Source organism: Saccopteryx leptura, chromosome 4 (assembly GCF_036850995.1).
Source record: "Saccopteryx leptura isolate mSacLep1 chromosome 4, mSacLep1_pri_phased_curated, whole genome shotgun sequence".
NCBI lineage: Eukaryota > Metazoa > Chordata > Mammalia > Chiroptera > Emballonuridae > Saccopteryx > Saccopteryx leptura.
The window spans coordinates 116,792,788-116,814,347 of record NC_089506.1 but is presented as its reverse complement, the minus strand read 5'-3'; the positions used below and the strand labels follow the sequence as shown (position 1 = coordinate 116,814,347).

The window sequence follows — 21,560 nt, the reverse complement described above, 5'->3', positions numbered from 1 at the left end:
CATGCCTTGCTCTCAGGCTCTTTATTCCTCTGGTCTTGCATGGTATTTCTCCACCTGACCAGCTTCCTCGGTTTTGTTGTCTTCCTTATCTTTTCTGCTGGCTCTGGACAGGGCAGGTTCTGTGAAACCTTGGCAACAACATTTTGTGACTAACATGATCTTGGATTGTGTCTCAGTTTTGATACCTGAACCTATCTTTCCCCACTCATTTGGGGTCCCTGTCTTGGTAGTTCCCCCTGACTACTCGGGTCAGGCATGTACAATGGTCAAATGCTACCACCTCCCCCTAGAATTCTGCCTCTAACAAACTTCCTGGATATTGTCGTATTGTCTGTGTGCTCACTGGAATCCCAGATTTCTGATGGAGAGCACTTTTGTGTGCTGTGTCATTCACAACCCCCAACTCCCTTGTCACTTTGTACTGCATGCCCTGATGCAAACTGCTTGCCAAGACCACCCCATCTATGGCTGTGGACATACCCTTCTGATTCCATGCTTTGTTTTCCAGAAAGAGCTGCCCAGCAGCACCCAGAAGTGAGGAACCTCCCCAGTTCTTCTTTAATTAAGGGAATAGCCCTGGTCCCAAGATCCCAACCTTTTCTGAGAAATATTATTCACCTGCAGCTAACAAGGTTATACCTAATCCCATTTTAACTTATGTTCCCTAAAATTCCCAGGAATCCCCCAATCCTATTAGGGGTTTCGTGGTAAATGATTAAATATTACAAACTAATTGAAATTACTGTTTAAGAAATGTATGGCTAGGAAGTCTGATGTAAAAATACCTAAATTTTAAAATTGTATTTAAAACAAGTATACTGAGATTTTGGATTATGCATTATTTTGCTACCTACATTCCAATGGTTTTCTCTATTATAATAAAAAAACAAAAGATAATTGCATATCTCAAATGTTATAAGCCCAAATCACTTAACCCAAATAAATCAGATGTTCTACCTGAAGTTATTTCCAGGTAACAGAATGTAAACTGCAAAGAGCAAATTATTTTTGTTCAAAATTATTAAAAAAACTAAGAAGCAGAGTCATACCTCTTAGTATTAGTAATTTGCTAGAATGTATAGAATGTACTAGGCGGGCATCAGTTATCTGTCCCTTAATGGCCCTCTTTGGGCTTAATGGGTATTAATTACTGGAAGAGCATGTATAGTGACACCCTCAGGGCTCCTGCTGTACATCTTATTTCTGTGCCTTTTTTTAATCTTCAGTTTTCTTTTTATAATTATATAACATCTATAAATTTCAAACTTTCTTTTACTACCCATTCTCTCAATGATTTTGTTTCATATGAGGATTAAAAAACATAATTCAAAAAATATATTCATGTAAAGTACTTAATGCAACACCTCTCATATGATAAAAAATTATTAGCTACTCTACTTTTTTTTTTTTATTAGTGATAGTAGGAGAGTTTTCTCTCTCACCTATATCTCAAGTGGTTCCTCTCCATTACTCCTTTCTCTTAAAGAAGTAAATGGATGCTGAAACTTTGAATATTGTGTTTCTCATTAGCCACCACTCTTGTCTCTCTCCTTCATTTCCTCCAAGCAGCCCTGAAATGCAATCTGAACCTGATACCTTGTTTCCTTGCTTCTAATTCATTTTCATCCAATTACAATGTGTCTGTTGCTGCCACAACTCAACTAAAACTACTCTAGAAAATATCTAGAACTTTCATATTACCACTATTGAAGGATGTTTATTTCTCTGTGTCTTATCTAATGTCTACATCATTTGACCCTGTTTAACAATTTCAGTTTCTAATATTTTTTAAATTGATTTTTAATTAGCAATACTTTCCTTTTTGAAATCTGGTCCTCTTTTAATTATATGTTACTCTGCTTTCGTATTTCATCTCTTGTTTTAGTCTTTTTTACTTTCTTCTAATAAATATATTTCAGTTATTGCTTTTAAATAGTGGTCTGCCTTATCACTATCTCAAACCTTATACAATATCTCTTTGAAAACTCACCTATGATTATGGATTTGGCACAGTATCTATATTCATATCACTAGCACAGATGCCTGAGGTTTCTAGGTCCAACGGTCTTTTAACTACCTCTCCATGTGTATCTCCTAAAAATGTAAACCAAACCAAAGAAAAATCATTGGAGTCCCTCTCAAAATATGTTCTTCCTCCTCCTCTACTTCCTTTCAGTGAATGATACCGCAGCCTACTTATTAACATAAATCAAAGCTTCTATTGGATTTCCCTGCCCCCTACACCTTCCCCACACAATCAGTCAATATATGTCCATTCCTGCTCTCTGTTATCTTGGTGCTACCTTCTCTTTCTCATTTTTCATGCATAAATCTAAGTTTTCATGCCTTTTGGCTTTGCCTTTGGTCATATGTCTTTCTTCTTGTTGCTTGAATTATCTTTGTAAACCAAAATCTCCTCACTCCCTTGTTTAAAATATCAAAATGGTTTCTCATATCTTACTGGATGGGGTAAAGTGTTTAATGTAGCTGACCAGGTTCTTCAGTGACCTGCCTCTTGCTTCTTCTTCAGTTTTCATCTTTCTCCATTCCCTCATTATTCTTTACTCTTCAATATTTTCAAAGTGTTACTAATTCCCAAATATGTCATATTCTACTCCCACTCCACAATGCCCTTATTCTGCTATCTCCTTTGGCAAAATGTTATTGTTTTCCAAAGCCTACCTGATATGAACCTTTTCTGGGATGCTTTTCTGATCCACTTCTGACAGTAAGCACAGACTGAGTTCTACCTTCTGCATCTCTCCCTGCATTTCCCACCAGCAGACAGACACTGCTCCCTATCATCCCTTTAACATGGGAAGAACTACACATTTATGAAAAGAAACTAATGGTTAGTCACGAAAGTTATTCTACATACAATTTTAAACTAGCAGTCTCTGGATAAGAGACATTTCTATGAAGAAAGACACAGGTTTTGTAACAGTTGTTACAAAACAATAAGAAAAACCTTTTCTTCAATAAGAAAAACCTTCTAATGTTTATTGGAGCTGTATTCCTCCTAATTGGAACTGGCTAACTGAAGTCATACATTGTTTTAATTTTGTTATTCCTTATAAACAAGACACATACAGATATGTCTTATATTAATTCATGTTTCCTCATCATTTTAAGTGTCAAGAGATAAAAGAAAATCTCAACTACCGACCACATTACCATTTTACTTGCTCGCTATCTCTAGTTGTAAGTACTGAACTAGGAAACAAGCTAATTTTTAAACACAGCAATTGATAAATGTCTTCAAAGAACAAGACACAAAATGTTATTTTTAGAAAGGTAATACTATAACATCAACCTATAGAAATGACCAGTTTTTAGTCTTCAACTAAAGTTTTATGCTGTGTCATTTAATAACCATGGCATTACCCTGGAAGCTTTTTCTCTGTATTCTACCATAGAATTTGGAAAATGGTAATCAAATAAAGGTGGTCTGAGATGTAGCTACTGATTCTTCAGTCTATGGGAAATACTGCTATCAATAGATTTGGGAATCGCTAATTATAAGAACATTTCTAGAGCAATGGCTTTAAAATATTAACTCATTAATTTTTTTAAATCATATATAAAAGTATAATAAACACCAATGTCTTGCTACTGGGGTTTTAAGTCATCTATAAAGTAAATAAACCAATAAACACAATTAGTTAAGTGGAACTATTCAGCAAACCTCATATTCTATTTATTCTTTTGAAAAAAGGAAAAAAAAATAACAAGAATGAAATACAGAATTAATCATAAAATGTCACTATTTTGAATTTTCTTCTTTTCAAAGTTCAACAAAAATGTAAATATATATTTTGACTAAGAGCTTGCTAATGTTCTGTACTGTAGTACTTCTTACATAGGAAGAAATTAGTATTCAGCCGTGACATTTATTCTACATCACTTTTTACTTGAACATTTGAAAAAGCAACTGTCATGGAAATTAGGTGGCAACATTTTATTGTTTGTTTATGTTATATCACCTGCACCTTTTTCTGAACTACTGCTATTGTTGGGGAAAACCAAGTAAATTATACTTGTATATGCATAGTGAAAATATACAGTATTTAGACAGAATCCAAAAACAGGACTACAAATTTTAGAAATTGTTCTTGAAGTTACTAAAATAAACAACTCATGTCCTTGGGTCAAATTTACTTTTTCCAGAGAAATATTTCAGAAAATAACTTTTAGTGGCCTTTGTCCAGGGCCAATGAATCAGATTAAACTCTCCCTGATATTGTTAGAATCTGACATCTGGGCTGTCCTTTGAGAATACATGGTTAACTTCCACATAATACATATTTCTGCTGGTAAATCACACGCTGAGCAAATTTAACCAGCTCAGCGCCCTTACCACTTTATGATAATCTGTCCCATTGCTGAATAGCTCTAACAGCTCGAGCAAACTAAACCAATAAACACAATTAAATTTCATATCCTATAATTAAAAAATATTAGTCTGCTTTTTTAAAAATGCAATCCATTTGAGAAAACAAATCTTAAACTCCAGTTAAGTCATCCTTAGTTAGACTCTCCTGTTTATAAAGACCAATAACTCATGAATTATTTCAAGTAACAGGGGTTTTCTTATAACACTCATACACAGGATTGTATGATTTTAGCAAGGCCAGAATTTAGAGCAAATTCAGAAGAAAGCAGGAGTGGTCTGCGGGACATGACTGAGAACCAATGTTGACATGATGCAGCTAGTCTATGTTTATTCTTCTTGATGGTTTCTTGTTACCTGGCTTTTTCATCCTCAACTCTCTACTTCTTAGTTTGCACTGTCTCAAACCTTTGGCTTCTCATAATTCCAGTGATCCTGACCCTATATCTTAACTCCTGTCATTTCAGTCCTTTTTGGCAACTAACACACTCTCTTGATATTTTTAAGGTAAACTTTCTTAGAGAAGAAATCTGATTGTTTAGGTTCATCTTTATATTTCATCTTTATGTATAGCTCAATACATACTTCACAGTGTATATATGTCCCATATCTTCTTTATCTGGTCCTCTATTGAAGGACACTTTGGTTGTTTTCATGTCTTGGCCACCATGAATAATGTTGCAATGAACATAAGGGTGCATGTATCTTTGCAAATAAATACTTTCAAAAATTTCAAGTAGATACCCAGAAGAGGACATGTATTTTTAAATTAATCAAATGTACATAATAACATTTATATTCTATTGTAATATGTTATTGTATACTGGTTTTATTTATATAGCTATTAGTGTCATTTTATCTTTATTCCAGGTTATTTGAAACACTCCAGTCTCTGTTTTGGTCGATATTTGGTCTCATCAATTTATATGTGACCAATGTTAAAGCACAGCATGAATTCACTGAGTTTGTTGGTGCCACCATGTTTGGGACGTACAATGTCATCTCTCTGGTTGTCCTACTCAACATGTTAATAGCTATGATGAATAATTCTTACCAACTTATTGCTGTAAGTTGAATAATTTCATTTTAATTCAATATTTTCCAGAAAATGTGTTCTGAGCTATACTCTATCTTATTGGAAATAAAGTTTGTAATTGGCTACTTATAAGACAGAAGTATAATATAAAAGGATAGTTTTAAGTTTCTAAGCAGCATTCACCATATCTAGCTATATACTAATTTAGTGTTATCATATCACAAATGATTATAAAATAAACTAAATTTATCTTGCCAGGGAGGCATGGGCAATGACATGCAATAGTTGAGGTATGGACAGGCAACTTTTCTCCATGCAGTGCCCTTTGGACTTGGCATTATCTCTGTCCATTTAACCTATAATCTTGATACAAGCAAACTCAGTTCAGCTTGACAAGATACAAAAGATAGTCCAGAGGGGAGTCTGAGAGAAAAAGCCCCAAGATTTTCAGTTTCTTAAAGCTTAGCAAAAGCAATATTAGATAAAACCCTGAATTCTATATGTGCTTATTTAAAATTCTGAAATCCAAACACTTAATTTGATTTATTTAACCACTCATTCTACAAATTCTTATTTGTACTTTTCTTGAAACGAAAAATACATCAACAAACAAGGAAGACAAAGCCATTTTATCCCCTTGAATTTATATGCTTGTGATATATTTCTATAGCCAATAGCAATAATAACAAAGTAAGTCATACTGGAATGAAATGTGTTTTTTTGTCTTTAATGTTTATACCTTAGACATTATTATTTTATAAGGATAATTATAAGATGTTCATTTTCTCCATAAATAGCTACCATTATATTGCATCTTGGGAACTATTGCTAAAACTTGCGTGTTATTGTTATTTTAAGAAACAACATTCTGAATTTTACTTAAACCTGTCCCCGATGGAAAACAGTATATTAAGAATAAATGATTTTTAGTTGCTGATTCACAATCTAATAGAGTCTTATTTAGATAGACTTGGGTCCTAGGATTTGCATGTGAATAGCTAAATTTGTGGGGCTTCATTAATAAGCACCTTACAGCCTGTCCAGGCGGTGGCGCAGTGAACAGAGCATCAGACTGGGATGCTGAGGACCCAGATTTCAAACCCTGAGGTCGCCGGCTTCAGTGCGGGCTCATCTGGTTTGAGCACAGCTTAGCAGCTTGAACCCAAGGTCACTGGCTTGAGCAAGGGGTCACTTGCTCTGCTGTAGCCCCCAGGTCAAGGCACATATGAGAAAGCAATCAATGAACAATGAAGGAGCTTCAACGAAGAATTGGTGCTTCTCATCTCTCTTCCTTCCTGTCTCTCTGTCTCTGTTACACACACACAAAAATAAGCATCTTACAGATCTGAAAAGTTTCACATAGTCCCTATATATCTGCTTCAGAACTTCTGTATCCCTCTAGGCGACACATAGCCACAACCTGTATTCTATTCTACACTGCCTCTTCGAAAACTTTGGGAACCCTCTAATTATAAAGCTATAGACAGAGAAGCTGTATATGCACTTTGTATTCTATAAAACATTAAATGTACCGAGTTCATCAAGAGAACACTATTCAAGAATAGTGTGACATTTACTTTTTGCTTCTTTGTGAAGTGTGTCTTCCTAGGCTCCTTCTTACAGAATTAAAAATGAGCCTCTAATCTTTATTTTTGTTTAGCCAAACACGATATCCACCTGAAAGGAAAACGGGTACCCAGCAGCTGAGCCAGGTGCCCTCCCAGCATCCTCTCATGATGCCTCCTTTGGAGCATGAACGTGCGAAATATTTTATGTTCACCTGTCCCAGAATATCAGCTTTTCCCTTGAGGGCTTTCTCTATTGCCCTGTTAGTCTTACCTCAGAGATTTAGGGAAACGTATAAAAGAGGAGGAGAGTTTAATTGTTAAAAGTCAAAAGCAATCATGCAGACCACATCTAAAACCTATTTCTCACTCACTCAATTGTTCTTTGATCAGATATTTATTGTGCATCTAATATATACCAGGTATATGCTTGTTTTTAGGGCTACACAGTTTAATGAAGTCCCAGCCCTCAAGAAAAATGTAATGTAGTAGGGGCAAGATAAGTAGTCATTCTAATACCGAGAAAAGGGATTTGAGAATGTGTGGGGGTGAGAGGCAGCTGAGGATGATGGCAATTGGGGTAGGGTCCTCCGAGATGAGATACCTAAGTGGCATATTAAATATTGACTAAGTTACAAGGTGGGTAGCAGAAGGTGGTTTTTAGTTGTCACCAGCCTAGAACTTTTCTCTCCCAGTTTTTCTAACCACTAGAGACTTTATTTAGACTCTCAGAATACCAAACCAGAAACCAAGCACAGTCTTCTTTGTGGTAATAGTAAAAAGAACATAATGAGATGAAGATAATCCTTAAATTCTGACTCCATAAGAATCAGGTGTAGCAGAAGCTACTCACAGCCCAATACTTGCTCTACGTGACTGACTTTTTATTACTTTAAGTCAGGGGTCTCAAACTCAACTCAGCATGTGGGCCGCAGAGCAAGATCACAGCCATTCGGTGGGCCGCACTAGGTCTACAAAAGGCAACTGTTAACGCAACACTTTTCTCACTGCAGTTGAAAACAAAAAAAAATCAGTACAACAAGCACAATCGTACATGCAGTTTACTCAGTGTCACAAAATGACCAGAAACTGTAGTTCGCATCACAACTGCTCTTAACTAAGCTAATATCTAGCTAGGATGCTAGAGAAATGAAAAATACAAGTAGGCCCCTAGGCTTACTTAATTTTATCCAAAATATTTTGAACTTCGTGGATTAGTCTGCGGGCCGCACAAAATTGTTCGGCGGGCCGCACGCGGCCCATGGGCCGCGAGTTTGAGACCCCTGCTTTAAGTCAATTCCCCTGGGTCCCATTCATCATGATTACAGCAAATAATATGTTATACTTCTATATGTTTCTTCATTCAGTTAGAATCTGTAAGGTTTTTAGAAAGAAAGACAAGGAGAGAGAACTAGAGGAGTGGAACAAGCAGAACAGAGACTGACTGCTCTCTAAATAGAGAGGAAAATGGGAGGGAAACTAGCTTGTGTGCTTCCATATAGTGACTGATCCCATTTGCTAAGCAACAATGGAGGCCATACAATTTCTAGATACAGTGATTCCTGTGGAAAGGTTGAAAGCACAATTTGTACAGTGCCTAAACTATTAATTAACCTACTCTAAAATCTGAGTTTTTAAAATCATATTAATGTGTTAATTATTTTGAATTTTTTAACTGTATGTATGCCTTGTTTCTAGCACTTTCTACTTCCCAGAATTTCTGCGAAATCAATGCATGGCTGATTTAAGAGGAGACTGACTGTTCTCTAACTAATTGCCACAGTTGTTACTAAGTTTTCCCAGGAGAGAAATAAAATAGAATGATTAATAAATGATGGTGGGGGATAACTTCAGGCTTGTGGGCAACCACCAGCCATACCCCTATCTGGTGCCATTTGGCCAGGGTTATGTCCAGGTTCGGTGTTGTGTCAGAGTCCTTACCCTATGTGAGGAACTTCTCTCTGAGTTTATGCCTGTTGCCTAAAGGTCCACAATAATTATTCACATGGAAATGTATCAAATACGGCTTTTTCTGGAAACACCAGGAGGCTAAGCCATAAGTACCCACGCAGGTGATATTCACATAGGTAGGGGTTCAACTGCTTGGGTAAAACAAAAGCACTATTTTTGGCCAGATCTATTGAAACTGAGCTAACGGAAGTCTACTGTGCAAAAAATAAAGATCCATCTTCAAGGCATAACTAATTACTGTAGTCTCTTTCACACGGACTTATTTTAGATGTCTGTTTGATGGAAGAGGGAAGGATGAAAAGGGGCAAGAGAGCTGTGACTCCTTCCCTGGGTAAGCCACCGTCTGAAACGTTTGCATGACTATCGCCAGGAAGCAGCACTGCTTTCATGAGCCATTTAATTAATGTTCCAAGAGTCACACAAAGTCAGGCTACCGGCTCCTGAGGTTTTATCTAACCATATTAATTAAGAAACCTGTCAGCAGTTGTCATGTTCTTCTATTCAGGACCATGCAGATATAGAATGGAAATTTGCTAGAACAAAGCTTTGGATGAGTTATTTCGAAGAAGGAGGTACGCTGCCAACTCCCTTCAACGTCATCCCAAGCCCCAAATCTCTCTGGTACCTGATTAAATGGATATGGACACATCTGTGCAAGAAAAAGATGAGAAGAAAGCCAGAAAGTTTTGGAACAATAGGGGTAAGAGCACAGCATGTTAGTATTACTCTTTCTTTTAATTGTGTATTTAAATGTATTTGTATTTTTTATTGAATATTTTTGCATTTTTAGCCATTTTGTTCTACTGATTACATTTGGTGAACTACCTTATCTAAGACACTGAGTAACTATGACTTTTTCACAAAACCATTTTCTACATTGAGGGCCATCACTGTTGTTTTAATAGGAGCCACACTTTACACAGGCCTCTTTTTGACCCCACCTGTCAAGGCTGAGGACACTGAGCATTCTCTCTTAGTACCTTCATTTCTACATCTTTATAGAATTAGAGCCCCAGTTATTTGTAGAATTACTCTTTATTTTTCTCTCTGGATTGTAATTAAAGGAGTATGTTTTCATCCTCCCATATTCTTAGTGCCTAACATAAGCTGCTTCAAGAACATATTATGCTTGATAAAGTTTTCTCCATTAAATGATTGGATGAATATTATAACTAAAAAAAATCCTGTGTTATATTCAATCACAGTAATTTTAGAATATGTTTAATGGCCTAACGTTTTACTTCTACTCTCAATCATATTAAATGCCAAGAAGCTGTGTTTGTAAAAAAATGTTAGAACTGCTCAAACATGCTCCTCTTATATTGGAAGATATTTCCTTTAAAAAATTTATTCCTACTAGAAAGCAAGAGTTAGGCAATTCCAGTAGAAAATACATGGACTTAGATCTTGGTTCCCATCAAACCATTGACATGGGACATGTCACTCCTCATTGATTCCACATGTCATATCCTAATTTTTAAAGTTCTTATAGTGATGTTTTGGGAATTAATACTTTTATTTATAAAATACATTACACTAAAACATTCATTAATCACTTTAACCTAGAGAAATTGCATTGGGAAATATTCTAATATGCCTTTATATTAAAAATATCAAGCAATGTTAGTTATTTAATTTAAAAATTATAATTTGTTTTTAATTTTATTTAATATATATTGTTTATGACTGCTAATTATGACCTAATGTTCCTTCTTACTTCTAAACTTCATTGCCCAAAGCATTGTTATCAGCATCAAATGTTTTTTTCCTACTGAAAGTGGCCTTGATATTTATATAATCTCAGTAATAATTTTAATTCTAAAGAGAAATTGACTGGAAAAAGACTAGAGCAACAGAGATATAAATATAGAGAGGCAGATGTATTCTTTCTCCTAAGCTGTTACTTCATAAACTAGAACTCAAGTTTGGGCGTATATCTGACCTTGGAAACAAATTCAGATTATGATGTCACCTTACACTGCAATCCTCATCATAATTTATAGACTTTATCACTGATTCTAGAACAATTTAAAATATTTTACTCTAAATAACTAATTTCTCTGTTTAAAAATGAGTTCAAATTATTATTATTATTATTATTATTATTATTTTTACTTTTCTGAAGCTGGAAACGGGGAAAGACAGTCAGACAGACTCCCGCATGCGCCCGACCGGGATCCACCCGGCACGCCCACCAGGGGGCGACGCTCTGCCCATCCAGGGCGTTGCTATGTTGCGACCAGAGCCACTCTAGCGCCTGAGGCAGAGGCCACAGAGCCATCCCCAGCGCCTGGGCCATCTTTGCTCCAATGGAGCCTTGGCTGCAGGAGGGGAAGAGAGAGACAGAGAGGAAGGAGAGGGGGAGGGGTGGAGAAGCAAATGGGCGCTTCTCCTGTGTGCCCTGGCCGGGAATCGAGCCCGGGACTCCTGAATGCCAGGCCGACGCTCTACCACTGAGCCAACCGGCCAGGGCCGAGTTCAAATTATTAATAAAAACAGGTAGTTATAAAATAAGTGTAATGGTTTGGATTTAATAGGAAATTGCTGCATGTGCTCTACATGCCAGTAACTGAGCTAGGCAATGGGGGTGAAATGAGTTAGAAAGATACGGTTTTTATGTTTCTAATATGAGAGATGCAGATATGAGAACATATTACTATAATGCATGTTATAGAATATATTTGACATTATAATTACATACAAGATGCTATGAAAACAGTGCAAGAAATAATGTTTTATTTGAGATAAACAGGGAAACTTTCAAAGAAGCCAACTCTGGCTTATTCCTGTCCACATCAAATTATATTTGTTCTTTTCTCCAACTTTTCTTTTAAATTTATGAGAAATTTATTTAATCCCTAAAAAGATATTAGTGAATTATACTATCTTGTGCTGTCATAGGAGTATTTTGATTTCAAAAAGAATTTCTGAGCCCCCAAATAAAGGCCACACATAAAACAAATTTGTCTTTAATACATTAATTATAGGTCACAGAGGTGGGAGGTTTGTGTATTAAGATGCCACAAAATTTGTAAGAAGATTTAAGGTTCTGCTCCAATATTTTTAAAAAATGTGAGTGTGCTGCCCCCAGAATCCTGGAGAATCATTCTAAGAATGAGACTCCCAACTCTCCCGTCCCTACCCAGAGAATGGCCCCACTGTTGATGCATTGTCAGGAATAGGTTACCTCCGTTTCTTAGGTGCAAAGAAAAGCTTACCATTAACGGGCTTTCCTATGAAAGCAATGATTCACTCCTGTCAGAGGGAAAAGGTAAAGTTAAAAAGATTTCTTTTCCAATACATTGCTGGGCTTGAAAAAAAAAAGTATTTTATGCCTCTTTCTCTAAATTTAAATATTTTGATCCCAGGTGGTACACAGAAAGATAATTCACAATTGTGTTGTATAACCATTTCTTTTTTTTCTTTTCTTTTCTTCTCTCTTTTTTTTTTTTTTTTGTAGTCATGTTAATTTTACTAACCTTTTTGATACTTTTTTGCCTTGGGAATTTATGACAAACTAAATCAATGTTGTGAGATGGGTCTCTGTTCCAGTCTCAACCTGCTCTCCATCCTGCCTCTTTGCCAAGCGAAGGTTCTGGGCAGCACCAGCCTAATTCCTCTCCATGCTATAAACTTACTCTTTACCTAGAATGCATTTCCAGAATAAAGTGGATATAGTATTTTATTTTGCATTCTCTCTCTCTTTTTTTTTAATTGAGAGTCGAGGAGGCAGAGATAGACTCCCACATGTACCCTGAACAGGATTCGCTCGGCAAGCCCCGGACCAGGTGATGTTCTACCTGTCTGGGGCCACTGCTCTGTTGCTTGGCAACTGAGCTATTTTAGTATCTGAGGAGAGACCATGGAGCCATCCTCAGCTCCCAGGGCCAACTTTTCTTGAACCATTTGAGCCATGGCTGCAAGAGGAGAAGAGAGAGAAAGAGTGAGGGATGGGGGAGGGTGAAGAAGCAGATGGTCACTTCTCCTGTGTGCCCTGATCGGAAGTCAAACTGGGGACTTCCACACGCCGGGCCGATGCTCTACGACTGAGCCAACCAGCCAGGACTGTTATTTTGCATTCTTTTAGTTGAGTTTTACATATTTATATTTTAGATGGAAATAAATAATATATATTATTGGCAAGAAAAATAAGGTAAATATAAAGTATATAGGAAGATTCTAGTATTAATAAAGGAGTTAAAGGAGAAAATAATGTCAAAAAGTGATTGATTTTGCTGTGTATTCCTTTCAATTTGGATAATCTTCCTGATAGCTTTTTATGCAGACATGAAGACAAGAAGATATACATGTATCCATTAATAAAAAGATGACAATCTGTATAACCAAGACATGGCTTAAAATATCACAGTACTACACTTCAAAGGGACTTTAGAAATCACTCAGCCCCACATTTCTTTTACAAGAGAACTTGTTTACCTTGCCTAGTGTTACAGGGTCCCTTGGTGAGAGCTGGGGGAAAAAAACCGCTGAGTCTTTTGTCTGCCACTCTAATGTGCTTTTCACTGCCTTCTCTTTTCCTTGAAAAGTCTCATGACCATGCCACAATACCTTCCACACTGTGTATTCACCTTTTGGGTTTTTCTCAACAGCTTTTGCAGATCTCACCACTGTTTTCCATTGCCTCTTAGATTCCTGTATCTCATAGTTATTGTTTAACAGCCTGGCTTACCTTCTGCTATCATCCCACTTGCCTCTATTTAAGCCACATTTTTTAAACAGACCATTGAAACTAAACTCTAGGTAGAGTTTATGCTTTCATGAGGCATCTCTTTTGTAACCTTCCCATGGTGGTTCTTTTACTGACTCATGTCACCTAACAACTGCCTCCCTGTCACACTGCTGCTCATCTCCTCTCTTGCTCTTCAGCCACATTGGTCTTCTCTCGGACCCCATCATTGGTGATTTTATCTTGCTATTTATGTCTTCTGAGTAATACTGATACAACTTGTGGGTGGAGTGCAGAGCACATTCTTAACAGCTGTGCCTGATGCAATGCTGTGAGAAAGATGCAGCTCCCGGAACCCTCCTGGGCACACACAGGGGGGAGCTCACCTGCTATAAGGAAGTGACTCAGTGCCAACCACGCAGCTCCCTGATCTTTTCAGCCATGGGCTATGAAGAACACGCTATAACACCCTGTAGACTGAACCCATGTATAGAAGCTAGTTTACTTCCTGAATAAAATGGATCTGCGTCACTGAACCTGGTCCTGGAGTCAGATCTCTGCATCTCCATTGTCCTCACTCCCGGTGGGTCTTGTCCACAACAACAAGAAAAAGTTAATTCATTCTTAAAGAAAAAAAGAAAACAGCTTTGGATTTTCTTCTCTGGAAGATTTGTTCCCGGTAAATTAACCTTTCATTTGGAATGTTTTATGGATGGTAGCATAAAGCAGGTTTTATGAACTAGAAGTGCTTTATTGAGCAAACCCTTTATTGTGGGAAGAAAATTTAGCAAGAAATGGTTTCTCTCTGGGAAACAATGAAAATCCTACCACAGAGGCAGCCTGTTGGGAATGCAATAATAAAATATAAAACATAGCATAGTGTTTGGTGTTTGACATTACTCATTGTTTAATTTTTTGCTTCATCTCATTTTATCAGCAAAAACCCTTCTTGGTTTTATAACACTGGTTCTTAAACTTTAATGTGTACCAGAATCATTGGGGTCTCAATTTTAACAAAAATTTATAGCTTGTAGCTTTAATTAGAAATGCCTTTTAAAAACAAAAAAAAGCACTGGTATCTAGATCAGCATTTTAAACTAAAACAGAACCACCATTTCTATTGCAGCTCAAAAGGTCCAGATGATTACTTAATTAAAGTAAAAAGATATTAATGCAGTATCTTCCCACAAAGTGTTTAATTACTAAGAAAATTTTATTTTTATTTATTTTTTAATTGTTCAATTACAGTTTACATTTAATATTGTTCTGTATTAGTATCAGGTGCACTGCAAAGTGGTTAGACAATCATGTACTTCACAGAGTGGTCCACCTGCTGCTTCAGTACCCACCTGGCCCCAAGTGTGTTTGTCATGATATTATTGACTATGTTATAATCTACATCTCTGTGACTATTCTGAAACTAAAAATTTTACTGCTTAATTTCTTTACCTTTTTTACCCAACCTCCCAACCCCCATATTCTCTGTATTCTCTGACAACTGTCAGTCTATTTTACATTTCTGAGTGTTTCTCTTTTATTTATTGGCTTATTTTGTTCATTAGATTCCAAAAATCAGTGAAATCATATGGTATTTGTCTTTCTCTGTGTGCTTTATTAACATAATAAATTCTAGGTCCATCCACACTGTTGCAAAAGGTATTATTCAACTTTTTAATGGCCAAGTAATATTCCATTGTATATATATACCAAAACTATTTTATTTACTCATTTATCGATGGCCGCTTGAGCTGGTTCCATATTTTGGCTATTGTAAATAATGCTGCAATGAACATAGGGTGTATATATTCTTTTGATTTCAAGTTTTGGATTTCTTTGGTTATATTCCTAGAAGTGGAATCTTTGGTAAATTTAATTTTAATTATTTGAGAAATCTCCTTAATGTTTTTCATCGTGGCTGCACCAATCTGCATTCCCACCAATAGTGCAATAGGGATTCTTTTTCTCTACATACTTACCAACACTTATTAGTTGTTGATATTTTTCTGAGAACCATTCTGACAGGGGTGAGATGGTATCTCATTGTGGTTTGATTTTCATTTCTCTGATGATTAGTGACTTGGGGCAACTTTTCTTATGTCTATTGGTTATCTGTGTGTCTTCCTTAGAGAAGTATCTCTTCAGGTGTTTTCCACATCTTTCTTTGTTTTTGGTGTTGACTTGCATAAGTTATTAAAATTTTTGTTATTAACCCTCTATCAGATATATCATTCACAAATATGTTCTCCCATTCAGAAGGTTGTCTTTTCATTCTTTTTTTTTGTTGTTGTTGTTGTATTTTTCTGAAGTTGGAAATGGGGAGGCAGTCAGACAGACTCCCGCATGTGCCTGACCGGGATCCACCCGGCATGCCCACCAGGGGGCGATGCTTTGCCCATCTGGGGCATCGCTCCGTTGCAACCAGAGCCATTCTAACACCTGAGGCAGAGGCCACAGAGCCATCCTCAGCACCCGGGCCAACTTTGCTCCAATGGAGCCTTGGCTTCAGGAGGGGAAGGGAGAGATAGAGAGGAAGGAGAGCAGGAGGGGTGGAGAAGTAGATGGGCGCTTCTCCTGTGTGCCCTGGCCGGGAATCGAACCACAGAGGCAGCCTATTGGGAATGCAATAATAAAATATAAAACATAGCATAGCGTTTGGTGTTTGACATTACTCATTGTTAATATTTTGCTTCATCTCATTTTATCAGCAAAAACCCTTCTTAGTTTTATAACACTGGTTCTTAAACTTTAATGTGTACCAGAATCATTGGGGTCTCAATTTTAACAAAAATTTATAGCTTGTAGCTTTAATTAGAAATGCCTTTTAAAAACAAAAAAAAGCACTGCCTATGTTTTCTTCTAAAATTGTTATGGTTTGAAGTCTTATACTTCAGTCTTTTTTTTTTAAATGTAAGTCTTTAATGTATTTTGAGTTTATTCTTTTACATGGTGTAAGAAGGTAGTTTAATTTAATTTTATTTGGGGGAGGGCATATGTCTGTCCAAATTTCCCAACATCATTTATTGAATAGACTATCTTTACCTCATTGTAAATATATTCTTGCCTCCTTTGTCAAATATTAATTGACCATAAAAGCATGAGTTTATTTTGGGACTTTTAAATTCTGTTCCATTGATCTATATGTTGTTTTTATACCAGTATCATGCTCTTTTTTATTGCTAAGGCCTTTTCCTATAGTTTGATATCAAGTAGTGTGATACTTCCCACTTAATTCTTCTTTCTCAAGATTGCTGTGTCTATATGGGGTATTTGGTGGTTCCATATAAGTTTTTGGATTATTTTTTTTATTTCTGTGAAAATAGCATTTTGATAAGAATTGCATTGAGTCTATATATTTCTTTGAGTAGTATGGACATTTCAATAATCTTAATTCTTCCTATCCATTAACATGGTATATGCTTGTACTTATTTGTATCTTCTTCATTTTTTTCCTTCAGTATCTTATAATATTTGAAGTATAGGTTTTTATCTCCTAGACTAAATTTATTCTTTTGTACCATATTTTTTATGCAATAATAAATAGGGTTGTTTTGTTATTTCTTTTTCTTTTTCTGATAGTTCATTATTGGTATATAAAAATGCAAATAATATCTGATATTAATTTTGTATCTTGATACTCTATTTATTTATCAGCTCCATAGTTGTTTGGTGGATTCTTTAAGGCTCTGTATATGAGTGTCATGTCATCTGCAAATCATGACAGTTTTACTTCTTTCTTGCTTATTTGGATGTCTTTTATTTCTTCTTCTTGCCTGGTATTATGGCTGGAACTTCCAATACTAACTATGTCAACTAAGAATGTCTATTTATTTCTTCCAGGTTGTACAATTTGTGGGCTTATAGTTATTCATAACATTTTCTTAAAATTCTTTGCATTTCTTTGCTGTCAATTGTTACTTTCCTTCTTTCATTTTGATTTATGTATTGGGTTTCTCTCCTTTTTTCTTGATAAGTCTAGTTAAAAGTTTATTGAACTTGTTTATTATTTTTTTCAAAGAACCAGCTCTTAGTTTCACTGGTCTTTTGTATTTTTTAACACTCTATTTCATTTATTTCCATTCTAATCTTTATTATTTCCTTTCTTCTTTGTTTCTTTTTTTCCCTAGTTTATATAGTTGTAAGTTTAAATTGTTTATTTGAGTTGGTTTTTTTTTAGGTAAGCCCATAAATTAGGACTGCTTTTGCTATGTCTCATAAATTTTGTGTTCTGTGTTTATTCTCATTTGTCTTCAGGTAAATTTTTATTTCTTCCTTGATCTCATTGTTTATGCATTCATTGTTTAGAAACATGTTATTAAGCCTCCATGTCTTTATGTGTTTTTCAGGGTTTTTTATATTGTAGTTGAATTCTAGCTTCATACTATTTTGGTCAGAGAAGATACTTGATATGATTTCAGTCTCCTTGATTTTATTAGGACTTGTTTTGTGTCCTAACATTTGGCCTGCTCTAGAGACTGTTCCATGTGCCCTTGAAAAAAAAAATTGTATATTCTGCTGCTTTGCCATGCAATGCTCTGAAAATATCAATTAAATCTATTTGGTGCTGTGTGACATTTAAGGTTGCTGTATCCTTGTTGATTTTCTTTGTCTGGAATATCTGTCTATTTATTTTAATAAGATGTTAAAATCCCTTACTATAACTGTATTACTATTGATCCCTCTCTTTATGCCCACCAAGATTTTCTTTATATATTTAGGTGTTTGTATGTCAGATGCATATATGTTTACAAGGATTATATCCTCCTGTTAAATAAATCCCTTTAGTATTATGTAGTGACCTTCTTTGTTTCTTTATGATCTTTGTTTTGAAGGCTGTTTTGTCTGATAGAAGTATTGCTACTCCACATTTTTGTTTGCCTGTTTCCATTTTCATGAAATATCATTTTTCATCTATTTACTTTCAGTCTGTGTGTATCTTTCATTCTGAGGTAGGACTCTTGTAGACAACACATATATGGGTCTTGTTTTCTTATCTGTTCAGCTACCCTACATCTTTTCATTAGAGCATTTAGTCTATTTATATTTAGAATAATTATTGATAGACACATTTATTTTAATTTTTTATTCATATCTATGTTCTTTATTTATTTTTCTTAAGTAAGGCACTTTAACATTTTTTATAATACTTGTTTTGTGGTATTTAATGTTAGCTTTTTATTGTCTAGAAGCTCTTTATTTCACCTTCAGTTTTAACTAATAGCCTTGCTGGCTAAAGTAGTCTTGGCTATAGTTCCTTGCTTTTCATTATTTTGAATATTTCATGTCAATCCCTTCTGTCCTGAAATGTATTTGTTGAGAAATCAGCTGACATCCTTATGGGAGTTCCATTGTAGGTAGCTAAATGAACCCAACCACAGTGTATGAATCTCTGTCCTCTAAGCAGAGTTTGGCCCAGCAGGGTCTGGGGCCTGCTGGAATTTCCTTCTGGGTATGCCATTTTGTGGCTAGTTAAGTCATGCTCTGATGTGGTTTAAAGCTTACCACTGGTTGTGTTGGTTCTGGGTCTACTTGGGAGAGACTCTGGTGAAAGTTCATATCAGACACTACCTGTAACTGATCTTAGGCTACCAGTCTGGAGCTACCAAGCAATCCAAAGTTTGTGGCTACTTGTATTGGCATATGTGTGAGTGGGAGAGGCCAAGCTGTGTACAAAGATTGATTTCCACCAGCTCTTAGCCTAGAGAGCAGAATAGTAAAAGGCCTAGTGAATCCCAAGATCCGCCTTCACCTCTCTGCTGTACCACCACCTCCTGAGGCTGCCTCTACTTTCTTTAAATCCTTCTAAAGAAAGTCAGTAGAGTGGGCGCAGGTTGGCTGCCATCTGCAGTCTCTCCCACAATGTGCAAGTTTGATAGATTAGGGCAAATAAGATCAACAGAACAGGCCTCGTGGATCTCCTGTTTAAGAGTAGTGTGATCACACACTCAGTGGGGGGAAACTGGCTCTTACTCCAGAACCATACCACTTAGTCTCTGTCTGATTTTCTGACCAGAGCTCCCCAAGAAAGAGTTCAATGCTAGTTCATGCTGGGTGCGGCCAGCCAACCCATCAGCAAGACAGGAACTCTGCAGGGTGGAGCAACCAGGAGTAAAAAAAAAATAGACAGGTGGGTCTCTCTTTGGGGGACCGGCATTGGTGGTATGCAGTGGGTGAAAAATGGTCCCTGCTTTGAAACAATACAAGTAAATATCTGTCTGAGTTCCCGACAGGATCTCCTCCAGAAGAAATGTGCACCAAAGGTCTCACTTGGGCCCAGCCAGCTAATCCCTCTCCAGCACTTGAGCTCATCAGGGCAGTGCCACCAAGAGTTGGAAGGACAGGACAGGTGGGTCTTCTGTTAAGGGATGGGTGCTGGCAGCACAAAGTAGGGGACAAATATTCCTTGCTCTGGATTCACATATAACTCTTAAGAAAAAGAGTGTTCCGAAGGTCCCTGGCTGGGTGCATCCAGCAGACCTTTCTGCAGGAAACTAGCTCATCAGGGCACTGTTGCTGGTAGTTGGAGGACTGGGCTAGTGCACTCCTAAGGCTGGTTCTGTAAGATTAGGAGTCCTCAACCCTTGGAATATGGTGTCCATGTGTGGTATAGAATAAGGACTCAGTACAAGGACCTCAGATTCTGACCCTGCACATTTCTTCTTGGGGACACAGCACACAGATCTTTTTAGTATGACCCAGTTTGCCCTGACTCACTTTCCCTCTACTGAGCCCCTCATGAGTGGCTGAGAACAAGGTCCTGGATACTAGCCCTTTAAGAGAGCTCCTAGGTTTGTAGAAGATTCCTGTCTCTCAAACTGAAGGACAGAATACCCACTGATTATCACTGCCAGATGTTATGCAGACTCTTCTTTCCAACTCTGGTGCTCTGAGTTAGCATAGTGTAAAGTTAAGATATCTTTGCTTCTATATAGATTCTCAACCACTACATGTGGGTACAGGGCCAGCCCTTTCTGGGTCTTTGACCTTTCTACCAGTCTCCCTGCAAATTCCTCTGTAAATACTTAGTTATAATATTTCTGTTTTGCTAGCCTTTAATTGGTTGGTCATTTAGACTGATTGATTTACAATTTAGTTGTAAATCTGATTTGGTGCTGGGGGGAGGTGAGTGTAGCTTCTGCCTACTACACAGCCATCTTGGATCCTTCTCAATACAAGACATTTTTTTAATTTCATAGACTGGGTTTCTAAATGAAATTCTTAAATTAATAGGTCAATATACTGAACTAAAAAAAATATTAGAACTTTTCAAAAAATCATTAAAAATTTTTTTTTACTTATTTAAGTATATGTTTTCCACTTTCTGGTTTTCTCTGGAGAACATAGTGAGGATAATATGACACACCATTTTTTAGTAGGGTTATTTAGCACATCTTATCTCTGGGACTACAGATAGAAAACTCCTGCCTGAGGAGTTGCCCCAGAAAAGCTCAGTTAAGTCACTGCAAGAGAATTAGAAACTGATGAATGGGTTAGTGCCACCTATTATCACTTAAGGAAAAAATGGAAATAGTACATGCCTTTCAGACTTCATTTTAGAGATAATTTATCAAATTGTACTGTTCTTTTATTTAAATTTTTATTAACTTTAATTTATTTTGTTCACATGCATTCAAGCATCCCACTGACTATCACACCCTCACTCCCCACACCCATGTCCCTATTTATACCCCTTTTGCTACTCCTAAATCCCTTTCCGCTTCCCTTTGGAATTTGTTTTCCTGTCATCTGTATCCCTGTGTTAGGTTTATATAGTTTCACTAATCCCTTCACCCTCTCTGATCCCATTGCCTCATCCCCCTTTCCTATGACAGCTGTCCCTCTGGACCCTGTGACCCCACCTCTGCCTGTTTTTTTCCTCAGTTCACTTTGTTCCTTAGTTTCCACACATAAGTG

At 36.6% G+C, this 21,560-nt stretch overlaps 1 protein-coding gene across 2 annotated transcripts in view; it reads left to right on the top strand.

Annotated features, from left to right (window-relative positions):
- TRPC4 (transient receptor potential cation channel subfamily C member 4) overlaps window positions 1-21,560 on the top strand; it is a 270,542-nt gene that overhangs the window by 198,155 nt on the left and 50,827 nt on the right. For both annotated transcript variants that reach the window (XM_066381078.1, XM_066381077.1), the window contains exons 7-8: window positions 5,261-5,456; window positions 9,468-9,662. In XM_066381078.1, coding sequence (XP_066237175.1) covers window positions 5,261-5,456; window positions 9,468-9,662 — 391 coding nt within the window. The remainder of the gene's footprint in view (window positions 1-5,260; window positions 5,457-9,467; window positions 9,663-21,560) is intronic.